The sequence below is a fragment of the Theropithecus gelada genome, chromosome 20 (genome assembly GCF_003255815.1).
Source record: "Theropithecus gelada isolate Dixy chromosome 20, Tgel_1.0, whole genome shotgun sequence".
Lineage (NCBI taxonomy): Eukaryota > Metazoa > Chordata > Mammalia > Primates > Cercopithecidae > Theropithecus > Theropithecus gelada.
This window is the reverse complement of record NC_037688.1, coordinates 50,477,357-50,498,571: the sequence shown is the minus strand read 5'-3', so window position 1 is coordinate 50,498,571 and position 21,215 is coordinate 50,477,357. Positions and strand designations below refer to the sequence as shown.

The 21,215-nt window shown below is 56.9% G+C and overlaps 2 protein-coding genes and 1 non-coding gene across 4 annotated transcripts in view; 2 read left to right on the top strand and 1 right to left on the bottom strand.

Moving 5' to 3' along the window:
* The first annotated feature begins 29 nt into the window (after positions 1–29).
* On the top strand, positions 30–11,860 carry AMDHD2 (amidohydrolase domain containing 2). Of its 2 annotated transcripts, XM_025369890.1 has the most exons (11): positions 30–225; positions 397–533; positions 612–751; positions 8,051–8,105; positions 8,263–8,475; positions 8,550–8,638; positions 8,726–8,870; positions 8,942–9,049; positions 9,139–9,207; positions 9,480–9,581; positions 9,947–10,203. In XM_025369890.1, the coding sequence occupies exons 1-11, from the start codon at positions 143–145 to the stop codon at positions 10,033–10,035; spliced, it is 1,230 nt and encodes a 409-aa protein (XP_025225675.1). In that variant the 5' UTR covers positions 30–142; the 3' UTR covers positions 10,036–10,203. The 2 variants fall into 2 exon arrangements, with proteins under 2 accessions (XP_025225675.1, XP_025225677.1); XM_025369892.1 differs by lacking the exon at positions 9,139–9,207 and having other exon boundaries at positions 61–225; positions 9,947–11,860.
* Positions 10,783–21,215, bottom strand: part of CEMP1 (cementum protein 1) — a 14,096-nt gene continuing 3,663 nt past the window's right edge. The window contains 7 exon segments of the mRNA XM_025369744.1: positions 10,783–10,870; positions 10,872–11,333; positions 11,335–11,434; positions 11,437–11,548; positions 11,670–11,728; positions 19,085–19,551; positions 19,706–19,773. Of these exon segments, the coding sequence (XP_025225529.1) occupies positions 10,801–10,870; positions 10,872–11,333; positions 11,335–11,434; positions 11,437–11,548; positions 11,670–11,728; positions 19,085–19,551; positions 19,706–19,773 (1,338 nt within the window). The 3' untranslated portion in view covers positions 10,783–10,800.
* LOC112614906 lies at positions 15,871–16,034 on the top strand. Its single transcript, XR_003117206.1, has one exon. It is a non-coding gene; the product is annotated as a U1 spliceosomal RNA (small nuclear RNA).

The following is a 21,215-nucleotide window of genomic DNA, read 5'->3' as shown; positions in this document are numbered from 1 at the left end:
GGGGCGGCGGTCACGTGGCGCGCCGCTTCAGTCAGCTGAGGGTCACGTGGGCGCGGCCGCGCTCTGAACCGGGGTTAGTCACCGGGCGCGGGATTTGGCCGCCGCGGGGCTCCGGCGCCGCTCGCTCCCGACAGGGCTCACGATGCGCGGCGGGCAGGGCGCGGTGGAAGCTCGGGTGCTCCAGTTCACTAACTGCCGGATTCTGCGCGGAGGGAAGCTGCTCAGGTGGGCGCGGGCTGGGGTCTGTGGGGCCGGGGACTGGGCGGGGTGAAGGGTGCAGGGACGGGGACCGGGCGGGGTGCAGGGTGCGGGGACGGGGACCGGGCGGGGTGCAGGGTGCGGGGACGGGACCGAGGTTAGGCCCGCGATGCGAGCACCCTCCCGCTCCGTCCGCAGGGAGGATCTGTGGGTGCGCGGAGGCCGCATCCTGGACCCGGAGAAGCTGTTCTTTGAGGAGCGGCGCGTGGCCGATGAGCGGCGGGACTGCGGGGGCCGCATCTTGGCGCCCGGTTTCATCGACGTGCAGATTAACGGTGCGGCTCGGGGCCGGCAGGGGGACGCAGGGGAGGAGGTCTGAGCTCCATGCGACACCTCCTTTTTTGTGGCCGCAGGTGGATTTGGTGTTGACTTCTCCCAAGCCACGGAGGACGTAGGTTCGGGGGTTGCCCTGGTGGCCCGGAGGATCCTGTCGCACGGCGTCACCTCCTTCTGCCCCACCCTGGTCACTTCCCCACCGGAGGTTTATCACAAGGTGAGGTGAGGCTCCTTGGCTGAGGCGAAGGGGGCTCCGGGAGCAGACAGCGCCCTCATTTTCAAACTCACGCCCCACCCCCAGCACGTGCTCCATAGTCCTGAGTCTGGCCCCCCTTGCTGACCCGACTTGGGCCAGGGTCCCGCCTCTGTGCTGCTTTATCAGTTGTCGCTCTGCCTGGCCTCCCTAGACCCTCTGCCCTCCGCAGCTGTCTCCACACTGCTGGCTCAGCACCCTCTGAGCCATAGGCCCGCCCCACCCTCTGCACTGCACTCTGGCTGCCTCCAGGCTTCAGAAACTACCCCCTTAACCAAGGTCGCGGGGGACTGTGATTGGCACATCGATAGTCCCTGGTCAGGCTCTTCCTCCCTAACCTGTCTGATGTGTGACTCAGTGGAACACGCCTTCCAGAAGCCACTCCCCTGTACTGCTTGCCCCACGCTTACGCTTTCCTTCCTGTCCGGAAAAAATTTGGTGGTTTTTGGTCTTTCTTTATTTTAATTTTTACTTAGGTTCTCCAGGGTTAACTCTTTGCTATGTGTTACTATTCAAGACTGTACCTGTATTGTTTTATACTGAACTATTTGGGAGTAGGTTGTATCCAACATGCCTGTTGCTATTTTGTTTGTTTAGTTTTTGTTATTTTTTTTTTGAGACGGAGTCTGGCTCTGTCGCCCGGGCTGGAGTGCAGTGGCCGGATCTCAGCTCACTGCAAGCTCCGCCTCCCGGGTTCACGCCATTCTCCTGCCTCAGTCTCCCAAGTAGCTGGGACTACAGGCACCCGCCACCACGCCCGGCTAGTTTTTTGTATTTTTTAGTAGAGACGGGGTTTCACCGTGTTAGCCAGGATGGTCTCAATCTCCTGACCTCGTGATCCACCCGTCTCGGCCTCCCAAAGTGCTGGGATTACAGGCTTGAGCCACTGCGCCCGGCCAAGTTTTTGTTATTTTTAAGAGACGGGGTCTCTGTCTGTGGCCCAGGCTGGAGTAAAGTGGCGTGGTCGTAGCCCTTTGCAGCCTCAACCTCCTCTGCTCAAGAGATGCTCTTGCTTCAGCCTCTTGAGTAGGTATGACTATAGGTGTGTGCCACCATGCCCAGCCAATTTTAACGTTTTTTGTAGAGATAGAGTCTCACTGTGTTGCCCAAGCTGGTTCTGAGCTCCTGGGCTCAAGAGATCCTTCTGTCTTAGTCCCCCCAGAATAGCTGGCACTAAGGGCTTGTGCCACTACACCTGACTAATTTAAAAAGTTTTTTGGGCCGGGCATGGTGGCTCACGCCTGTAATCCCAGCACTTTGGGAGGTCGAGTTGGGCGGATCACAAGGTCAGGAGATCGAGACCATCCTGGCTAACACGGTGAAACCCCATCTAAAAAAAAAAAAAAAAAAAAGTTTTTTTGTAGAGACAGGGATCTCATTATGTTAACCAGGCTGGTCTCAAACTCCTAGACTCAGGAGATCTCCTGCCTTGGCCTCCCACAGTGCTGGATTATAGGTGAGAGCCACTGTTCCTGGCCCATCATGCCTGTTTATTTCTTAGTACTTAACTGTTTTTTGTTTGTTTTTGTGTTTTTGTTTTTGAGACAGTCTCGCTCTGTTGACCAGACTGGAGTGCAGTGGCGCGATCTCAGGTCCCTGCAAATCACCTCCCAGCGATTCTCCTGCCTCAGCCTCCCAAGTAGCAGGGACTACAGGCACACACCACCATGCCTGGCTAATTTTTGTATTTTCAGTAGAGATGGGGTTTCACCATGCTGGCCAGGCTGGTCTTGAAATCCTGACCTCATGATCTGCCCATTTCAGCCTCCCAAAGTGCTAGGATTACAGGTGTGAGCCACCGCACCCAGCCAGTACTTAACTATTTCTTAGGATAATGAATATTTTCTTACATAGCCACAAGAGTTAGTGAGTCTAGGAAATGAACACTGTTAACAGTACTTTAATTGAGCCGTCTGTGTTCTAGTTCTGTCCAGAGCCCCAGTCAATTTTCCCCTCCAGCATAGAATTCATCGCAGGATCACTGCTTGGGTTATGCCCGAGGGGTTCCTTTCTTGGTGTGTGGGCAGAGCCACAGCTGGGAACAATGGGGGTGGTGTGTGGGTTCTGGGCGCAGGCTTTCTGGATTTGGCGTTGGCCTCCTGATGTCATGTATCAGCTGAAAGACTCAGGACAGCCTACTGCCTTTCTGAGCCTCCATTTCCTCAAACCTAAAGTGCGGATGATGGCAGCATGCATATCATGGGTGCCCAGCATTGTGCGTGAGATGCTGAGTGTTAACCACTTAGTATCAACCGTGGATGTCTTTTTGGAAATTTCCCACAGCCCTCCCCACACAGAGTCAAATGTCAAAAACTGGCACCTGGTTCTCACAGCTGTTCTCTGGGGCTTTGGGGCCTGCTAGAGCGACCTGTCCAAGATTCAGGATTCAGCACATCACCTCTGCCCTGCCCCCACCTGCAGCATTCCTTTCCTACCTGTCCAGCCTCTTCTCTGTCTTCAGGCACATTCCCCACTCCCGTCCCCAAACTCTTGGCCTAGAAGACCTTGGCTTGCTCCCCAGGCCTCCTCTGCTAAACCTTGCCTGCCTGTCCCCACTGTGCCCCCGAATGCCCGTGCATCTCTGGCCAGCACAGACGTGGGAGGAACTATGGCTCTTCTTCTTGAGGAAGAGTCTCTGACAAGTAGGACTTAGTTTTCTTTCCCAGCACTCACTGCAGTGCAGGTGTCTTTTTTTTTTTTTTTTTTTTTTTTTTTTTTTTGAGACGGAGTCTAACTTTGTCGCCCAGGCTGGAGTGCAGTGGCGTGATCTTGGCTCACTGCAACCTCCGCCCTCTGAGTTCAAGCGGTTCTCCTGCCTCAGTCTCCCGAGTAGCTGAGATTACAGGCACCTGCCACTGCGCCTGGCTAATTTTTTGTATTTTTAGTAGAGATGGGGTTTCACCATCTTGGCCAGGTGGGTCTTAAACTCCTGACCTTGTGATCCACCCGCCTCGGTCTCCCAAAGCGTGCAGGTGTCTTACCCTTGGCGCGCACACAGGATGAAAGCAGAGAGCCAACTATTGAGAGTGGGAATTGGGAGGCCTCCTTCCTGAATCGTCTTAGAAACTGGAGGCCCCTTCACTTGTGTCTGCCCTCCGCCATGCATGCCACCTCCTCCAGGAGCCATTCACCCTGGGTGGAATTGGATGGTCACCTTGCCAGAAGTTTCCTCGGTCTTTTGTTGTCCTGTTCTGGTCCATTGAGACCGCCTTCTCTTCCGGGTGGTTTCCGCCTGCCCTTTGCTATGGTACCTGGAGACAGGTCAGATCACTTTGTTCTCTGCTTCAAGTCTGTTACCTGCTGAGCCAAGGTGAGGCACCTCCAGGGGGCAGCCAGGCCCCTGCCTCTGGCCCTGCACGCTCTCTACACTTTGATCTTTCCAGCTGCTTATCTGCCTGGAGTGTGCCTCACTCCACTCCCCTCGGTTGATCTTTGACTGTGTTCTCTCTATGTAGCACTCTCTTGCTCCCTTCTAAAAGTCTATTCTAGAAAAACTCAGCCATTGCCTTTTGTTGTTGTTTTTTCCTGTTTTAATCTTTAGTGAGCCTGTGTATCCACAGGGGTTGTGAGGAAAAACAGTGGCCCTTTGCCCCAGCCAGCTTCCACCCTAGGGACAATCACTTTCAACACAGTGGACTCTTGGAATTTGTCCCCATAGCTCTAAAAACTGCTGGCTGCTCCTCAGTCTTTCAGCTCAGGGCAGAATCCACTGTCTTCCACCAGGAGAGCTGAACATCAGCGTGCTTGTGGCTCCGTGAGTCCCCTCAGCCCCTTTCTTGCCCCTCATCCTTCCCAGTAGTTCCCCATAATTGTGATGAGAATAGCCGCGTAGGTCAGTCATCAGCGTGGTGTGAAGGGATGTGTGGCCCAGTGACATCATCTCAGCTACCATCTCTGCTTGCTTTTCGTGAGTGATCTTTGTTTCGTTTCTTAGCTCTAACTCAATTCTAGGCTTTCTGCTGATTGTTTCACTCCCCTCTCTGGCCATTTATTTATTTTTCAAGATGGAGTCTCCCTCTGTCACCCAGGCTGGAGTGCAGTGGGGCGATCTCTGCTCACTGCAACCTCCGCCTCTTGAGTTTAAGTGATTCTCCTGCCTCAGCCTCCCGAATAGCTGGGATTACAAGCGCCTGCCACCACGCCCGGCTAATTTTTTGTATTTTTAGTAGAAATGGGATTTCTGCATGTTGGCAAGGCTTGTCTCAAGCTCCTGACCTCACGTGATCCAACCACCTTGGCCTCCCAAAGTGGTACTGGGATTACAGGTGTGAGCCACTGTGGCCAGCCAAATGTTCCTTTTTTTTTTTTTTTTCCCCCGGAGATGGAGTTTTGCTCTTGTTGCCCGGGCCAGAGTGCAATGGCACGGTCTTGGCTTATTGCAACCTCTGCCTCCTGGGTTCAAGCAATTCTCCTACCTCAGCCTCCTGAGTAGCTGGGACTTCAGGCATGTGCCACTATGCCTGGTTAATTTATTTTTTTATTTTTATTTTTATTTTTTTGAGATGGAGTCTCACTCTGTTGCCCAGGCTGGTGTGCAGTGGTGTGATCTCGGCTCACTGCAACCTCTGCCTCCTGGGTTCAAGCCATTCTCCTGCCTCAGCCTCCCGAGTAGCTGGGACTACAGGCACCCGCCACACACCTGGCTAATTTTTTGTATTTTTTTTTTTTTTTTTTTTTTTTTTGTGNTTTGATCTAACTATTAATTTACAGGAAGTACAGAGGAAAGAGAAATATGTTAAAATGGCACCATGGAGATGCAATAGTTCAAATACATAACATGAAAATTTTTTTTTTTTTTGAGACGGAGTCTCGCTCTGTTGCCCAGGCTGGAGTACAGTGGCCGGATCTCAGCTCACTGCAAGCTCCGCCTCCCGGGTTCCGGCCATTCTCCTGTCTCAGCCTCCCGAGTAGCTGGGACTACAGGCGCCTGCCACCTCGCCCAGCTAGTTTTTTGTATTTTTTAGTAGAGACGGGGTTTCACCGTGTTAGCCAGGGTGGTCTCGATCTCCTGACCTCATGATCCGCCCATCTCGGCCTCCCAAAGTGCTGGGATTACAGGCTTGAGCCACCGCGCCCGGCCAATTTTTTGTATTTTTAGTAGAGATGAGGTTTCACCATATTAGCCAGGATGGCCTCGATCTCCTGACGTAGTGATCTGCCCACTTCAGCCTTCCAAAGTGCTGGGATTATAGGCGTGAGCTACTGCGCCAGGCCAATTTTTGTATTTTTAGTAGAGACGGGGTTTCTCCATGTTGGCAAGGCTGGTCTCAAACTCCTGACCTCAGGTGATCCGTTCACCTTGGCCTCCCAAAGTGCTGGGATTACAGGTATGAGCCACTGTGCCCTGCTCAATGTTCCTTTTTCTACTATCCTATTCTTGTTTCAGGAACAGAAGACCTCTTATTGGCTGGAGAGTGTCCTTGATGGCCCTTTTCCCTGTCCATCTCTCCTCGTGGTCTCTGCTTCCCCGCCTGGCCCTGTCCTCTTGTGTTCAGGCTCCTTTTCGAGGCTTGCCCAGGGCCTGCTGAACTTGGTGGTGTGCTTTCTTTCAGAACAGGTGTCAGCAGGCTGGCTGGGGGCACCCAGCCTGCGGGAGGGGCTTTGTGGAGGCACTTGTAGGTTGGGGTCCCTGGGTCCTTTCTCTTGAACTGGCTGGGTTCCCTGAGAAGAGTGTTGAAGTGCTCAGAGGGGCTGGGCCTGGCTGGCACCCTGCCAAGCGCCTCAAGAACACACATTTCCCGAGTTCTCGCTGTGCCCACACCGACCCTTGCCCATCTATCTGCTCTACTTCCCCGGGGGCCCGGCCAGCACACTCAGGGCAGGTACTCTTCTGTTGGTCCCCACATCACCCCACTTCTCAAGGCACCATCCTGAGCCTGTGGGGGTCACTTCCCCCACTGCATGCACCCCCCAAGACCTGCCCAGTGTCCTCTTGCCAAGCCCCCAAAGTCTGGCTGTCTTCCTCCCAACCTCTGCCCCCCCCCCCCCCCACCCTCGGGTTTAAGGCTCTTAAAAGTCTTACTGTTGGCCGGGTGCAGTGGCTCATGCCTGTAATCCCATCACTTTGGGAGTCCAAGGTGGGTGCTCGGTCAGGAGTTTGAGACTGGCCTGGCCAACACGGTGAAACCCCGTCTCTACTAAAAATACAAAATTAGGCCGGGCGCGGTGGCTCACGCCTGTAATCCCAGCACTTTGGGAGGCCGAGATGGGCGGATCACGAGGTCAGGAGATCGAGACCAGCCTGGCTAACGCGGTGAAACCCCGTCTCTACCAAAAAAATACAAAAAACTAGCCGGGTGAGGTGGCGGGCACCTGTAGTCCCAGCTACTCGGGAGGCTGAGGCAGGAGAATGGCGTAGACCCGGGAGGCGGAGCTTGCAGTGAGCTGAGATCCGGCCACTGCACTCCAGCCTGGGCGACAGAGCAAGACTCCGTCTCAAAAAAATAAAATAAAATAAAATAAAATAAAATAAAATAAAATAAAATAAAATTAGCCAAGCATGGTGGTGCACACCTGTAATCCCAGCTACTCGGGAGGCTGAGGCAGGAGAATCGCTTCAACTCGGGAGGCAGAGGTTGCAGTGAGCCGAGATCATGCCATTGCACTCCAGCCTGGGCGACAAGAGCGAAATTCCATTCCCAAAAGAAAAAAAAGTCTTACTGTTGTGCGGGGTGGGGAGTTCAGGGGAGGGTACAGTCCAGCTACCATCTTCACCTGAAGCTCTTCTCTCTGGGAAGCCCCCCGGGCCCGTGCCTGTGTTGGAGAGAGGGAGTGTGTGCTGGACTGCCTGCCCGCCTGTCAGCCTCTGAGATATATGGTGTGAGCCTGTGTCCCCTCTTTCCCTGGTACTCTCGGTCTTCCTGATGGTGTCCAGCTCCGGCCACGGTGTTGGCCACACAGAGTGCTGAGCCCTGGCCATGCCCACACTGAGCTCTGCCCCAGGGTCCCTGCTGCTCCCGCCTCCTGCCTCCCAGCTGTGCTCCCTGGGCTGCTGTGCCCGGGGCCACCCTCAGTGCCCACAAGCCTGCCCACATGGCCCAGGGACTGCTGGCATCCTACACGCCTGTCGTTTCTTCCTGCTCCTGCCATGGGTCCTTCAGTTCTGCCAGCTGTGCTTTCCCTGACCCCTGTGAGGGGACAGGTGGCTGGGGCTGGGCTGGGTGCTGGGCTCTGAACTCTGACCCGAGATCTCTGCCTTGGCTAGGCTGTGGCCTCTGGGAATGGGCCGTGGGGGACAGGGCTTTAACAGCTGGTTCCCCCCAGGTTGTTCCTCAGATCCCTGTGAAGAGTGGTGGTCCCCATGGGGCAGGGGTCCTCGGTGAGTGGCTGACCCCCTCCCCGCCCCCACCCTGGGAGGCTCCTGTGGGACCTCTTGGCAGCCCCAACCCCTCCAGATGCCCAGCTGGTGGGGAGGGCAGGTGATAAGGGCTGGGTGGGACAGGGACCTGCTGGAGCCACTTGCTCCCTTCTCCCAGGGCTGCACCTGGAGGGCCCCTTCATCAGCCGGGAGAAGCGGGGCGCGCATCCCGAGGCCCACCTCCGCTCCTTCGAGGCCAATGCCTTCCAGGACTTGTTGGCCACCTACGGTCCCCTGGACAATGTCCGCATCGTGACGCTGGCCCCGGAGCTGGGCCATAGCCACGAGGTGATCCGCGAGCTGACGACCCGTGGCATCTGCGTGTCCCTAGGTGAGGGGCTGGCTCAGGGCGGGCCTGCCTGGGGGACCTGGGCCAGGTGCACAGTCTGAATCCAGGTCCCACAGGGCACTCAGTGGCTGACCTGCGGGCGGCAGAGGATGCTGTGTGGAGCGGAGCCACCTTCATCACCCACCTCTTCAACGCCATGCTGCCTGTGAGTGCTGTGGGGCCCTGGGGGCGGGGCTGGGGTCCCAGCAGCCCCTGCTGTCGCTCAGCCATCCCTTCCCCCGACCCTGCCCAGTTCCACCACCGCGACCCAGGCATCGTGGGGCTCCTGACCAGTGACCGGCTGCCCGCGGGCCGCTGCATCTTCTACGGAATGATTGCGGATGGCACGCACACCAACCCCGCTGCCCTGCGGATCGCCCACCGCGCCCACCCCCAGGGTAAGCTCCGTCAGGTGGGCGGGGCAGGCAGGATGAGTGGGCCAGCAGGTTCTGAGCCTCTTCTCCCCTAGGGCTGGTGCTGGTCACTGATGCCATCCCTGCCTTGGGCCTGGGCAACGGCCGGCACACGCTGGGACAGCAGGAAGTGGAAGTGGACGGTCTGACGGCCTATGTGGCAGGTGAGCGCCCTGACCCACTGGGTCCCAGGTCCCAGCCCGCATGCCAGGTGGCCCACGACCCCCCAGAGCCTGCCCTCTCTGCTCTCAAGGCACCAAGACGCTGAGCGGCAGCATAGCCCCAATGGACGTCTGTGTCCGGCACTTCCTGCAGGCCACAGGTCAGTGAGCAGCACGGGTGCGGGTTTAGGTGGTCTGTGACTGGCGGGTCTCCAAGGGCTGGACTGGGTGCCCGGAGTGTAGCCCAGGCCCTGCCCACAGGAGCTCCTGGCCAGTGTGTACTTGGTGACTCGGGCCCAGGGTGACAGGCAGACCAGCGGGATCCTTGTTAGCCTGCTGCAGAGTTCCTGAGACAGAGTGCTGGGGTGGTGGAGGGCTGTTGACAAAGCCACGTGGGCTTGGGGACCGTCACCCACGTGTGTCCCCCAAGCAGGCTGCAGCGTGGAGTCGGCCCTGGAGGCTGCATCCCTGCACCCCGCCCAGTTGCTGGGGCTGGAGAAGAGTAAGGGGACTCTGGACTTTGGTGCTGACGCAGGTGAGGGCGCATTGCAGGGTTACTGGGCAGCCTGGCCTTGCCTGTAGTCTCTGTTGTCCTGAGGTGGCCTGGACATGGTCAGGAAGGGTGGGTCCTCCCTAGCTCCCTCCTCTCAGGTGGGCTGCCAGCTGCCAGCCTCAGTTGTAGCCCCGTGTTGCCATCAGGCCAACCTTTCTAGTGTTGCAGACAAGGCCAGGCAAGGGGTTGCAGGGAGCATTGTCCAGCACCTCTATCCATCTGTGATGGGTCACGGTGTCCTGCACCGGTCGTATCCCTGTGCCTTGGTTTTCCCACCAGCGTGGGTTGTTGGGGAGTAGGTGGGCAGCCCCACTCCTGCCCCTACTCACTGCCCGGCTCTGTCCCAGACTTCGTGGTGCTCGATGACTCCCTTCACGTCCAGGCCACCTACATCTCGGGTGAGCTTGTGTGGCAGGCGGAGGCAGCCAGGCAGTGACAAGGACTTCGGCTGAGAGGACGCCCAGCCGCAGCTGGATGCCATCAGGGCTGAGTGGTTGGGGAGCTGGTCTCCAGGGAGTGAGTCGGAAGCCCTGCTGGAATGACGCCCAGGGCCTTTGCTGCCGTCCTGGAGGCGGTGGCTGGGATAAATGTGCACCCAGCAGGACCCACCTTGGCTCCGGGTTTTGCTTGTGCTTGCACGTGGCACCATCCTTGGTTGCCCTCTTGGGGAAGGCATTCGTGGCCTGGGGTGGGATGGCTAGGCTGTAGTTCAGCCTGGGCCTTGGGCCCCAGTGGGGGTCAGGGCCTGTCTGCATCAGGTAGACCTGAGACCTGCAGATTCCAGGAAAATGTCACTGTGGGAGGGAGGGGCGGGCAGTCAGTGGCTGGCACCGTGGGGGTGAAGTCACCGTGGGCTAGGGGCAGAGAGTGGGCAGGAAGGGGGCAGGGCACAATGAGTGTGAACAGTCAGGGGTTTGCTGTCTGCACCTGAGTTGGGTGTGCAGCGTGGAGCCCACAGCCTAGTTTTGGGCCAGGGCAGAGTGCCAGGTGCTCTACTCTGACCTCCAGGAGGGAGGCTGGGCCCAGGACTCCGCCCTCTTTTCCCTGGCCCGCCCAGCCCTGAGTGCCACGGATGACTAGCTTTCCATTTCCCCTTCTCAACAACCCTGTCTCCTCACCCATCCCCAGGCCTGGTGCTTGTCAGCTGTGGTGACCCTGCCTGGTGCTGGAGAGCAGTGTGGGAGGCACCAGTGTGCCCTGCTCACCCCATTAGTGTCATCCTGCCATCTTCTGTGTCCCCTTGGCCTTGGCACACACCCATGTTGCAAACAGGCCGTGAGGCTCCCTGAACAGCTTTGAGGCGGGTGGGCTTCTGGAGCCCTCCTGGCTCTGAGGATAGCCACAGTGGGGTCAGACATCAGGGGTTGGTGCAGCCCTAGGTCAGGGGTGGTTGTCTTGACTTTCTCTCCATTTGGGTTCTGGGGTGGGTGACCCCCTTCCCCCTTGCTTACGGGTGCCGTCCTGGGTACAGGAGGTATGTGCCTGGCTCTGCCACTGTTCTCTTCCCTCTGCTGCAAAGCCCAGTTAAGGAAATGTCTCCAGGTCCAAAGCAATAGGATGATCGGGGCCCCGCCTGTTGGAAGGGAACAGCCAGGGAAGAACCACCTGCCAGGCAGGACCTTGCCTGAGTGAGGGAGGGCCTGGGGCAAGGCACAAGGGGTTGATCTCCGCCCATAAGCCCCAGGGGAAGCCCAGGAAAGCAGGCGACGGATGTGGATCCTGACCTCCTGAGAGGTGCGGTGCAGGGAGACCCACCTCTTCCCTGACACTCACGCACCCCTCAGGAAGTGGCTGCCCAGCGCCTGCCTGTGCTGGACCTGGGAGAGGAGCTGTCTGCCGGGGCTCACAGGCAGGGAGAGGCAGGTGAGGTTCTCAGCCGATGTGTTCGAGGCTGAACAGCTCCTGTGCCCAGCTTGCTGGCTGTCAGTGCTTGATGTGCCCGTCCTCAGCTAAAACCCAGAGCTGGCCTGTTGGTCATCCCCACCTCAGACGGGGCACCCAGTCCCAGAGCTGGTGAGCCCTGGGCCAGCCTTTGGGCCTGGCCTGCCCCATTCACTGACCAGCGCCCACCTCCCTGGGTGGAGGCTCGGGGAGGGACTGGCCGAGATGGTTGGTCCACGGGGCTAGCCCTGGGTGGTGGGAGAGGGGCCCGGGGTCAGGGTGAGAGTGACCTGGGCTGGGGAGCTGCTGCAGGAGGATTTTAGTTGAGGTGTGGTGGAAGCACTCTTGGTGGGTTTTGGTTTCCTTTTTAAAAATTGTGGTAAAAGGCCGGGCGCGGTGGCTCAAGCCTGTAATCCCAGCACTTTGGGAGGCCGAGATGGGCGGATCACGAGGTCAGGAGATCGAGACCATCCTGGCGAACACAGTGAAACCCCGTCTCTACTAAGAAATACAAAAAATAGCCGGGCGAGATGGCGGGCGCCTGTAGTCCCAGCTACTCGGGAGGCTGAGGCCGGAGAATGGCGTGAACCCGGGAGGCGGAGCTTGCAGTGAGCAGAGATCCGGCCACTGCACTCCAGCCTGGGCTACAGAGCGAGACTCCGTCTCAAAAAAAAAAAAAAAAAAAAAAAAAAAATTGTGGTAAAATACATAACAAAAGTAACTATCTTACATGAGCCGTTCTGTGATATGAAGTGAATTCACTGCCTTGTGTGACCTTGGCCACCATCATTCCCCACTACTCACTCCCGCTGGACTTCCAGCCCTGCCCCACCATTCCGCTCCCTCTACAGCTATGGGTTTTACAAAGAAGGATGCAGGGCGACCTGACTGCGGCGTGAGGGGCAGGCCTGCCCGCAGTATGGGCGTCCGCTGAAGGGGGAAGCCCAGGTACCTGCTTGACTCATGGGTTGGGGGGTTGGGCATATGGGGAGGGATGGAGTTGGAGGTGCATCCTCTCAGCCACCTGGTGGGGGTGGCCTATTTGGTCCCGTGTGTGAACGGGAGATGAGACCCGACGCCTGCGATCGGGCAGACCGCGCCCCGCCAGGAGTCACCTGTGGGCGCACGCTGCTGGTGGGATGCTGGGCCGAGCCCGCGGGTTCAAGACCCAGATCTCAGCCAGGTTCCTTTCGCCGTCCAAGCCTCCGCACCTCGTGGGCTCTGAGCACACCCAGGCCAGAGACAGCGTTTGGGGCGTGGGCACGGGAGACGGTCATCAGCAGGGACGATCTCGACCGATCCAGCCCCGCCCCGCAGCCCAGTCTCTGAGACCGCGCTGACGCGCCACTCTGGGAGCGATGCGGTACGCGGGGCCACGCCTACTGTGGGAAGGGATTCTGGGGGCGGACCTCTGTCGGGCCAATTGGGATCGCCGCAGGATAGGCACGCGCCGCGGCTGAGCAATAGGGGCGCGCGTCGTCCTCTCCAGTTAACCCGCGGGGCCCTGGTCACAGAGCTCGAGGCTGCGCGGTCCCCCGCGAGCGCGGGGAGCTGGGGGACCAACGCCGCCTATCCACGCCCCTCACACCTCTGCGGGTCCCTTCTTGCCCCAACCCTTCCCACCGCGTCACCCAAACCCCCGCGGACCCCGTCTCGCCCCAGCGCTCCCCGCCACGCCCCCCACACGTCTGCGGGCTCGCCTTGCGCCAACCCTCCTCGCCACAACCCCCACAACCTTGAACACCCCGCTATGCTCCCTGCCGCGCCCTCACACCCCTGCGGATCCCGTCTCCCCACAACGCTCCCCGCCACCCCCGCGGAGCGCCGCGTCGCCCCAATGCTCCCGGCCGAGCCACTGCACCACTGCGGACTCCTCCACGCCCCAGCGCTCCCCACCGCGACCCCCACAACCCTGTAGACCCCTCCTCGCCCCAACCCTCTGCGCTGCTCACTTTATACCCCTGCGGACCTAGTCTCGTTTCGTCCCAGTCGTCCCTGTCGCGTCCCCCACATCCCTGCGGACCCCACCGCGCCTCACCTCTCCCTTCTGTTACCTATCACGCACAGGTGGATTCCACTATGACCCAGCTTGACTATCGTCCCGCACCTCGCCTCTCGCCGCGCCCTCACTGTCTTGGGAAATGAAGGGGAGGAGTGGTCTGGGCACTCTAGAAGCACCCCGGCTCGGAGCTTCCCTAGCTTGGAGTTGGTTTTGAGCTCAGGCCAGGAACCCAGGGTGGGCACAGCAGGGGACATTGGCACCAGAAGCGTGGAGGAAGGGCACTTCCTCAGCCCAGTTTTTCCGCCCCTGGAGTCTTGGACAGCTCCGGAGCGTCCGGGTACTCTCTTCCAGCCTGGCCCTGTGCCTTTTACCACATTTGTGTCACCTACGTTTTTTCTCAATGGGATTACACTTTTGCTATTTGCAGTTCGGTTTTTTGTTTGTTTGTTTTTTTGAGACGGAGCCTGGCTGTCTTGCGCAGGCTGGAGTGCAGTGGTGCGATCTCTGCTCACTGCAGCTTCTGCCTCCCCGGTTCAAGCGATTGTCCCGCCTTAGCCTCCTGAGTAGCTGGGATTATAGGCGCAGGCTACCACGCCTAACTTTTTTGTATTTTTAGTAGAGATGGGGTTTCACCATGTTGGCTAGGCTGGTCTTGAATTCCTGACCTCAATTGATCCGCCCGCCTAGACCTCCGAAAGTGCTGGGATTACAGGCGTGAGCCACGGTGCCCAGCCTTTTTAAAAAAAAAAAAAGGGAGTCTCACTGTGTTGTCCAGCCTGGCATGATCCTGGCTCACTGCAACCTCCGCCTCCTGGTTCAAGTGATTCTCCTGCCTCAGCCTCCCGAGTAGCTGGAATTACAGGCATGCATCAGCACGCCCGGATAATTTTTTGTATTTTTTTAAGTAGAGACGGTGTTTCACCATGTTAGCCAGGCTGGTCTCGAACTCCCGACCTCAGGTGATGCGCCTGCCTCGGCCTCCCAAAGTGCTGGGATTACTGGTGTGAGCCACCACGCCCAGTTTTTGTTGTTGTTGTTTTTGCTTGTTTGTTTTTGTTTGTTTTTTGAGGCAGAGTCTCACTCTGTCGTCCAGGCGGGAGTGCAGTGGTGCCATCTCAGCTCACTGCAACCTCCACCTCCCAGGTTCAAGCGATCCTCCTGCCTCAGCCTCCATAGTAACTGGCTACTGTTCCTGGCTAATTTTTGTATTTTTCGTGTAAACAGGGTTTCACCATGTTGGCCAGGCTAGTCTCGAATTCCTGGCCTCAAGTGATCCACCTGCCTCGGCCTCCCAAAGTGCTGGGATTACAGGTATGAGCCACTGCGCCTGGTCTGCGGCAGTTTTTCTTTGTTTTTTAAAGAGATGGGATCTCACTGTGTACCCAGGCTGATCTTGAACCCCTGGGCTCAATTTTTGTCACTGTACCTGGCTAATTTTTGTACTTTTAGTATAAACGGGATTTCACTATGTTGGCCAGGCTGGTCTCAAACTCCTGGCCTCAAATGATCCACCCTCCTTGGCCTCCCGAAGGGCTGGGATTACAGGCGTGAGCCACTGCACCTGGTCTGCACCCAGTTTTCGTTAGTTTTTTACGGAGATGGGATCTCACTATGTTGCCCAGGCTGGTCTTGAATCCCTGGGCTCAAATCATCCTCCTGCTTCTGCCTCCCAAAGTGCTGGGATTACAGGCTTGAGCCACCATGCCCGGCCATAATTATCCAGTTGTAAGGTCAGCTGATTAATTCATCTCTCCATATAATAACACATTCACGGTTTGGGAGATTAAGATGAGAACATCTTTGGAGAGGCCATTATTCTGCCTTTTAGAGAGAAAGGCCTAGGACAGGAATTCCCACTGCTCAGGTTTAAAGGAAATACTATGTTCCTATGATTGGTTTATGAAGGCGCCCCTTTCTCTACATTCCTACCAACATTGGATATTTTCCACTTTTGGGACTTTTAGCAGTTGTTGAGCCAGCCCATTTTACCTCAGGGAAAATTGAGGTTTGAGGAGGGGAAATTACTTGCCTAAGATCTCATGCAACTTTCTGTTTCCTGACTCCCTGTCAAGTCTGATTCTCTCTTGGCATGCCTTATATGGGAGGATATTTACCCGGTGGCTTGGAAACCACTCAATGACTTTGTATCTTCCATCCATCCATGTATCTGCAGCCCAGCAGATGTATATTGGGAGCCTCAGACATGTGACCAGGGCCTTGTGGGCCAGAGGCAGACAGGAGACCATGTTGTCTTTTTTTTCTTTTCTTTTGCTTTTTTTTTTTTTTTTTTTTTTGAGACAGAGTCTCCCTTTGTCACCCAGGCGGGAGTGCAGTGGTGCGATCTCGGCTCACGGCAACCTCTGCCTCCCGAGCTCAAGAGATTCTTCTATACTTACCTAGCAGGGGAGATACTATGATCACGAAGGTGGTTTTCCCAGGATGAGGCTTATCCATTGCACTCCGGATGTGCTGACCCCTGCGATTTCCCCAAATGTGGGAAACTTGACTGCATAATTTGTGGTAGTGGGGGACTGCGTTCGTACTTTCCCCTGAGAAGAAAAAAAAAAGAGACAGAGATTCTTCTGTCTTAGCCTCCTGAGTAGCTGGAATTACAGGCATCCACCACCATGCCTGGCTAACTTTTGTAGTTTTAGTAGAGACGGGGTTTCTTTTTTTTTTTTTTTTTTTTTTTTTTGAGACGGAGTCTCGCTCTGTCGCCCAGGCTGGAGTGCAGTGGCCGGATCTCAGCTCACTGCAAGCTCCGCCTTCCAGGTTTACGCCATTCTCCTGCCTCAGCCTCCCGAGTAGCTGGGACTACAGGCGCCCACCACCTCGCCCGGCTAGTTTTTTGTATTTTTTAGTAGAGACGGGGTTTCACCGTGTTAGCCAGGATGGTCTCGATCTCCTGACCTCGTGATCCGCCCGTCTTGGCCTCCCAAAGTGCTGGGATTACAGGCTTGAGCCACCCCGCCCGGCCAACGAGACGGGGTTTCATCATGTTTGCCAGGCTGGTCTCCAACTCCTGACCTCAAGTGATCCACCTGCCTCACTCTCCCAAAGTGCTGGGATTACGGGTGTGAGCCACCGCACCCGGCCAGTGCTGTTGTCTTTTGAGAGCCCCCTTTTCTCTCACCTGATCTCCCTGCCCCCCATTTTCCCCTTTAGTCCCCTTTCCAGATGCTACTGAGTAGCTGCAGCGTCAGTCTAGAAATGCCAACCAGGTTGGGATCCTTGCTGGGAGAGCCCTTCCTTCCCTGGTTTTGAAACTCAGAGCCTTCTGGTGTGCACACCTGCAGGATCCAGGCCGGGCCTGTGCTTCTTTCTTCTTTCTGTCTCTGCCTGAGACTGGAATCCTGGCTCTGTCCTCAACTAGCTTGAAGGGGACCCCCAGTAATGACGCCTCCCGTGTAACCTTCATACCCTTGTGTAACCTTGTTTCACTTTGTAAAACATTTTATTTAAAGTTTTTGTTGTTAGAGACAGGGTCTCACTTTGTTGCCCAGGCTGGTCTCAAACACCTGGCCTCAAGCAGTGCTCCTGCCTCAGCCTCCCAAAGCACACCCGATCTCTTTCTATCAGGGTTGTTGTGTGTGACCAGCAGATGTGTTGGAAGTGATGGTGTATCACTTCTGAGGTTAGGTCATTAAAGACATGGCGGCTTCTATCTTGCGTGTGTTCTCTTTCTCTTGGGCCACCCGCTCTGGGGAAAGCCAGCTGTCGGGGCTTGAAAAAACACACCCCTTTGAAGATGCCCATGTGGTGAGGGACTGAGGCCTCCAGCCCATAGCTGTGGGACTGTGGGAATGAACCTTTTAGGAAGTGCATCTTTCCGCCCTGCTCTAGCCTTTGATGACTCAGCTCTGGCTGCATCTTCATGGCAACTTCAGGAGAGCCTGAGGCAGACCACCCAGCCCAGCCTCTCCTGGATTCCAGACCCACAGGAACCATGAGTTAGATGTCTTTGTTGTTTTACACATCTAAGTTTTGGGGCAATTTATTACACAGTAGTAGATAAGTAATACACCAGCTGTAGGGCTTTGGGCGTGTTCCTTAGCCTCTGCACCCCCATTTCCTCCCTTGTGCCATGAGAGTTGTAGAGGTGAGTGAGGAATGCATAGATGCAGCACAGGGCCACACACATGAGGCAGCTTTCTAGCCCCTCCCGGGATGGTCCTGGTCATCTTCTGGCTCTTCCCTGGATGGACTGTGACCTCACAACATCAGGTCAACTTACTGCATTCTTGGCCTGAGGTCATCCATTGGCCATGGACAGAGGTTCTGGGCAGGAAAGGGTGAGATAAAGAGAGGGGTCAGTCTCCTTCCTCCAGCCCGGGTCCGGAGAATCGTGCTGGGCCAGGTGAGACATCCACTGTCTGTGTGGTGTCCTGGGATGGGCAGCTGGACCTGACTCAAGGGGAGATTTGTCTCTGTCTCCAGAAGGCAGAGGTGCTTCCCGGTCTCCTTGCCTTGGGCTCGGCCAAGCATTCTGGCTGCCACTGGGGCCCCCAGGACAACTGAGAACTGTCCTTTCTTCACCTTCAGCTGCCCCTCTCCTCTGCCCCCTGGTGCCTGCTCAGATGCTTTCTTCATGGAACAGCGTCCTCCTGACCCCTGGCCCCTGCCGCTGAGGCTCCTCCACCCTGGGCTCTGTGTTCTAGAGTTCACCGTGTGCTAGTTCTTCAAGCTGTTTATTCTTCACTGCTTCCCTTTTCTCTGTGCATTACTCAAGAACTACATGGCCATGTGTCAGTATAAAAAAAATAAAGTTGACTGGGCGTGGTGACTCACGCCTGTAATCCCAGCATTTTGGGAGGCTGAGACAGGCAGATCCCTAGAGTTCGAGACCAGCCGGGTCAACATGGTGAAACCCAGGATCAACAAAAATATACAAACATTTGCCCGTGCGTGGTGGCACATGCCTGTATTCCCAGCTACTTGGGAGGCTGAGGCAGGAGAATCGCTTGAAACCGGGAGGCGGAAGTTGCAGAGAGCACAGATGGAGCCACTGCACTCCAGCCTGGGCAGCAAAGCAAGACTCCCATGTCAAAAAAAAAAAAAAAAAAAAAAAAACACCAAAATCAAACCCAAACACTTTTAACTATCATCGACATTAACAACTACAAAGCGCCCGGCTAATTTTATATTTTTAGTAGAGATGGGGTTTCTCCATGTTGGACAGGCTGGCCTGGAACTCCTGACCTCAGTGATCCGCCCGCCTCGGCCTCCCAAAGTGAGCCACGGCGCACGGCCATGAATATGACTTTATAGCCCAGATTTCCTTCCGTGAACGCTTGTTAGTTGTGAAACTAGCAAAGTTGCACCTCCGAGTTTACACAGAGCCAGCTCCGGAATCCGAGTTCCGGGTTCGAGCACAGCGCCGCCGCTACCTCCGGCGTGACCTTGGTCGGAGCCCGGTCCCCTCTGAGCCTCAGTTTCCCGGTCTGGGAGCACGGAATGACAGCTCGCCCCCTGCCCCGCCCAACCCCGCCCCGCAGGCCCTGGGATTGGTTGGTGCGAGGTCCCCCTCCCCAGGCGGGGCCGGGCCTCTCCCGCCTGCTAGGCCTCAACCCGGAAATGCAGCTGGGGCGGAGGCGGGGCCCACTCAGGCCGAGGCGGAGCGACGCTGGGCGCGGCCAATGGGCGCGGGCGGCGGCTGCGGCGCGACGGAAGTCCTGCCCGGCGTCGCGCGGGGGCGGGGCGGCGCCGGGGGCGGCGGGCGGCGGGCGGCGGGCGGCGGGGCGGGCGCAGGATGAGGGCGGCCATTGCTGGGGCTCCGCTTCGGGGAGGAGGACGCTGAGGAGGCGCCGAGACGCGCAGCGCTGCGGGGGAGGCGCCCGCGCCGACGCGGGGCTCATGGCCAGGACCACCAGCCAGCTGGTGAGCGCGCGGCGGCGGCCTGGGCGCGCCGGCTTGTTACCCCGCCGGGTGCGGCGGTCGCCTGGGTCCGGCGAGGCGGGGCGGCCCGGGGTCCCCAGGGCCGGGTGCCGCCTCACCTGTAGCCGGGCGGCCGGGCGGGGGATGGCGGGCGCCGGCCGAGGGCGCTGCTCGACTGCGGCCGGGAGTCCGGGCCTGGGTTGCGGCGGGCGCCGGCCTGGCCGGGGGCGCTGACAGACGCGCGGAGGGCGGGGGAGGCCGGGAGGTGTCACCCGGCCCAGCGGGGTGGAAGTGCCTGGAAAGTTTGTTTTCGGCTCGGCGCAGCCTGGAGTCGAGCCTGCAGGGTTACCTTTCGGTTCTGTCTGTAGAGGAACCGCCCTGGGCTTCCACCTGGAACGGGGTCCCTGGCGTCTCCGCCTGCGAGAGAAGCAGAAGGTGCAAGTTCTTGCTTAAAGCACCTGATGCGCCTGGGCCCCCGTTTCTAGATTCTCGATGACAGTGGTCGGGTAAACTCTCCTTTCACGGCCTGGCCAAGGGGCATTTGGGTGCTTTTCCTGCCCGTGGCTGTGCTCAGCGTTGTGGGAAGCCCCTGGGAGGCCGAATGTGCAGGATTACCGAGGGGAAAGTGAGCTTGACAGGTAGGAGGGATTTTACGGGAAGGACTGAAACAAACCACTTGTTGGGTGAAATGTTTTGCTAAAAGTGTCGCTGGTGTTTCTATATTTTCTTTCTGTCGCTAAAAGTATCCCTCGTGTTTTTATGTTTTCCATATGCTAAGTTCTACAGTCTGGGGACGATGGTTTAAGAATTTATGCCTTGTATGCGATGCGCAGTGGGTGATGGAAGAACGTCTACATAGCTTTAAAATTTGATTTAAAAGGTGAATATTTTAAATGAAGGAAAACTCAAGAAATGTAATTGATCCTTTATCGGATGCGGCTTTTTTTTTTTTTTTTTTTTTTAAGATAGAGTCTCGCTCCCGACGCGCAGGATGGAGTGCAGTGATGCGATCCCAGCTCACTGCAACCTCCAACTCCCGGCTTCAAGCTATTCTAGCTGCTGCCTCCCTAGTAACTGGGATTACAGATGTGTGCCACCATGCCCGACCAATTTTTGTATTTTTAATAGAGATGGTGTTTCGCCATGTTGGCCAAACTGGTCTTGAACTCCTGACCTCAGGTGATCTGCCCGCCTAGTCCTCCCAAAGTGCTAGGATTACAGGCATGAGCCACCGTGCCTGGCAGATGTGGCTTTTTGATAGGCGTTCTTGATCTTTTTTTATGTGTGTATGGGGGCGTAGTGAGTCTGAGAACCTGAGGAAAGGTATGGGCCCTCTTCTGAGAAAAATGCAGTGCGACGCTGAATTTTGTAACTATGTCAGGAGGCTCTTGAACTTTCTGCAGCTCACTTGTGGACTTTGTAGAGATGCGTGATAATCCGAAGTGTTAAGGAAGAATATTCAGTTGAGAAAAATGTCGAAGGGTTGAAAGGGATGCCTTTCGCTATTTCGACTTGTGTGGCTGTACCCCAGAGTGCCCCGGGTAACATAAAAACATAAATGCGGCCGGGCGCGGTGGCTCAAGCCTGTAATCCCAGCACTTTGGGAGGCCGAGACGGGCGGATCACGAGGTCAGGAGATCGAGACCATCCTGGCTAACACGGTGAAACCCCGTCTCTACTAAAAAATACAAAAAAACTAGCCGGGCGAGGTGGCGGCGCCTGTAGTCCCAGCTACTCGGGAGGCTGAGGCAGGAGAATGGCGGGAACCCGGGAGGCGGAGCTTGCAGTGAGCTGAGATCCGGCCACTGTACTCCAGCCTGGGTGACAGAGCAAGACTCCGTCTCAAAAAAAAAAAAAAA

What these genes read in the sequence shown, in the direction of transcription:
- AMDHD2 (XM_025369890.1), top strand. Translation starts at nt 143, where the DNA reads ATGCGCGGCGGGCAGGGCGCGGTGGAAGCTCGGGTGCTCCAGTTCACT. An exon ending in CACCGGAGGTTTATCACAAG is followed by an intron (nt 752 to 8,050) that starts GTGAGGTGAGGC and finishes GGTTCCCCCCAG; the next exon opens with GTTGTTCCTCAGATCCCTGT. An exon ending in GGACTTTGGTGCTGACGCAG is followed by an intron (nt 9,582 to 9,946) that starts GTGAGGGCGCAT and finishes GCTCTGTCCCAG; the next exon opens with ACTTCGTGGTGCTCGATGAC.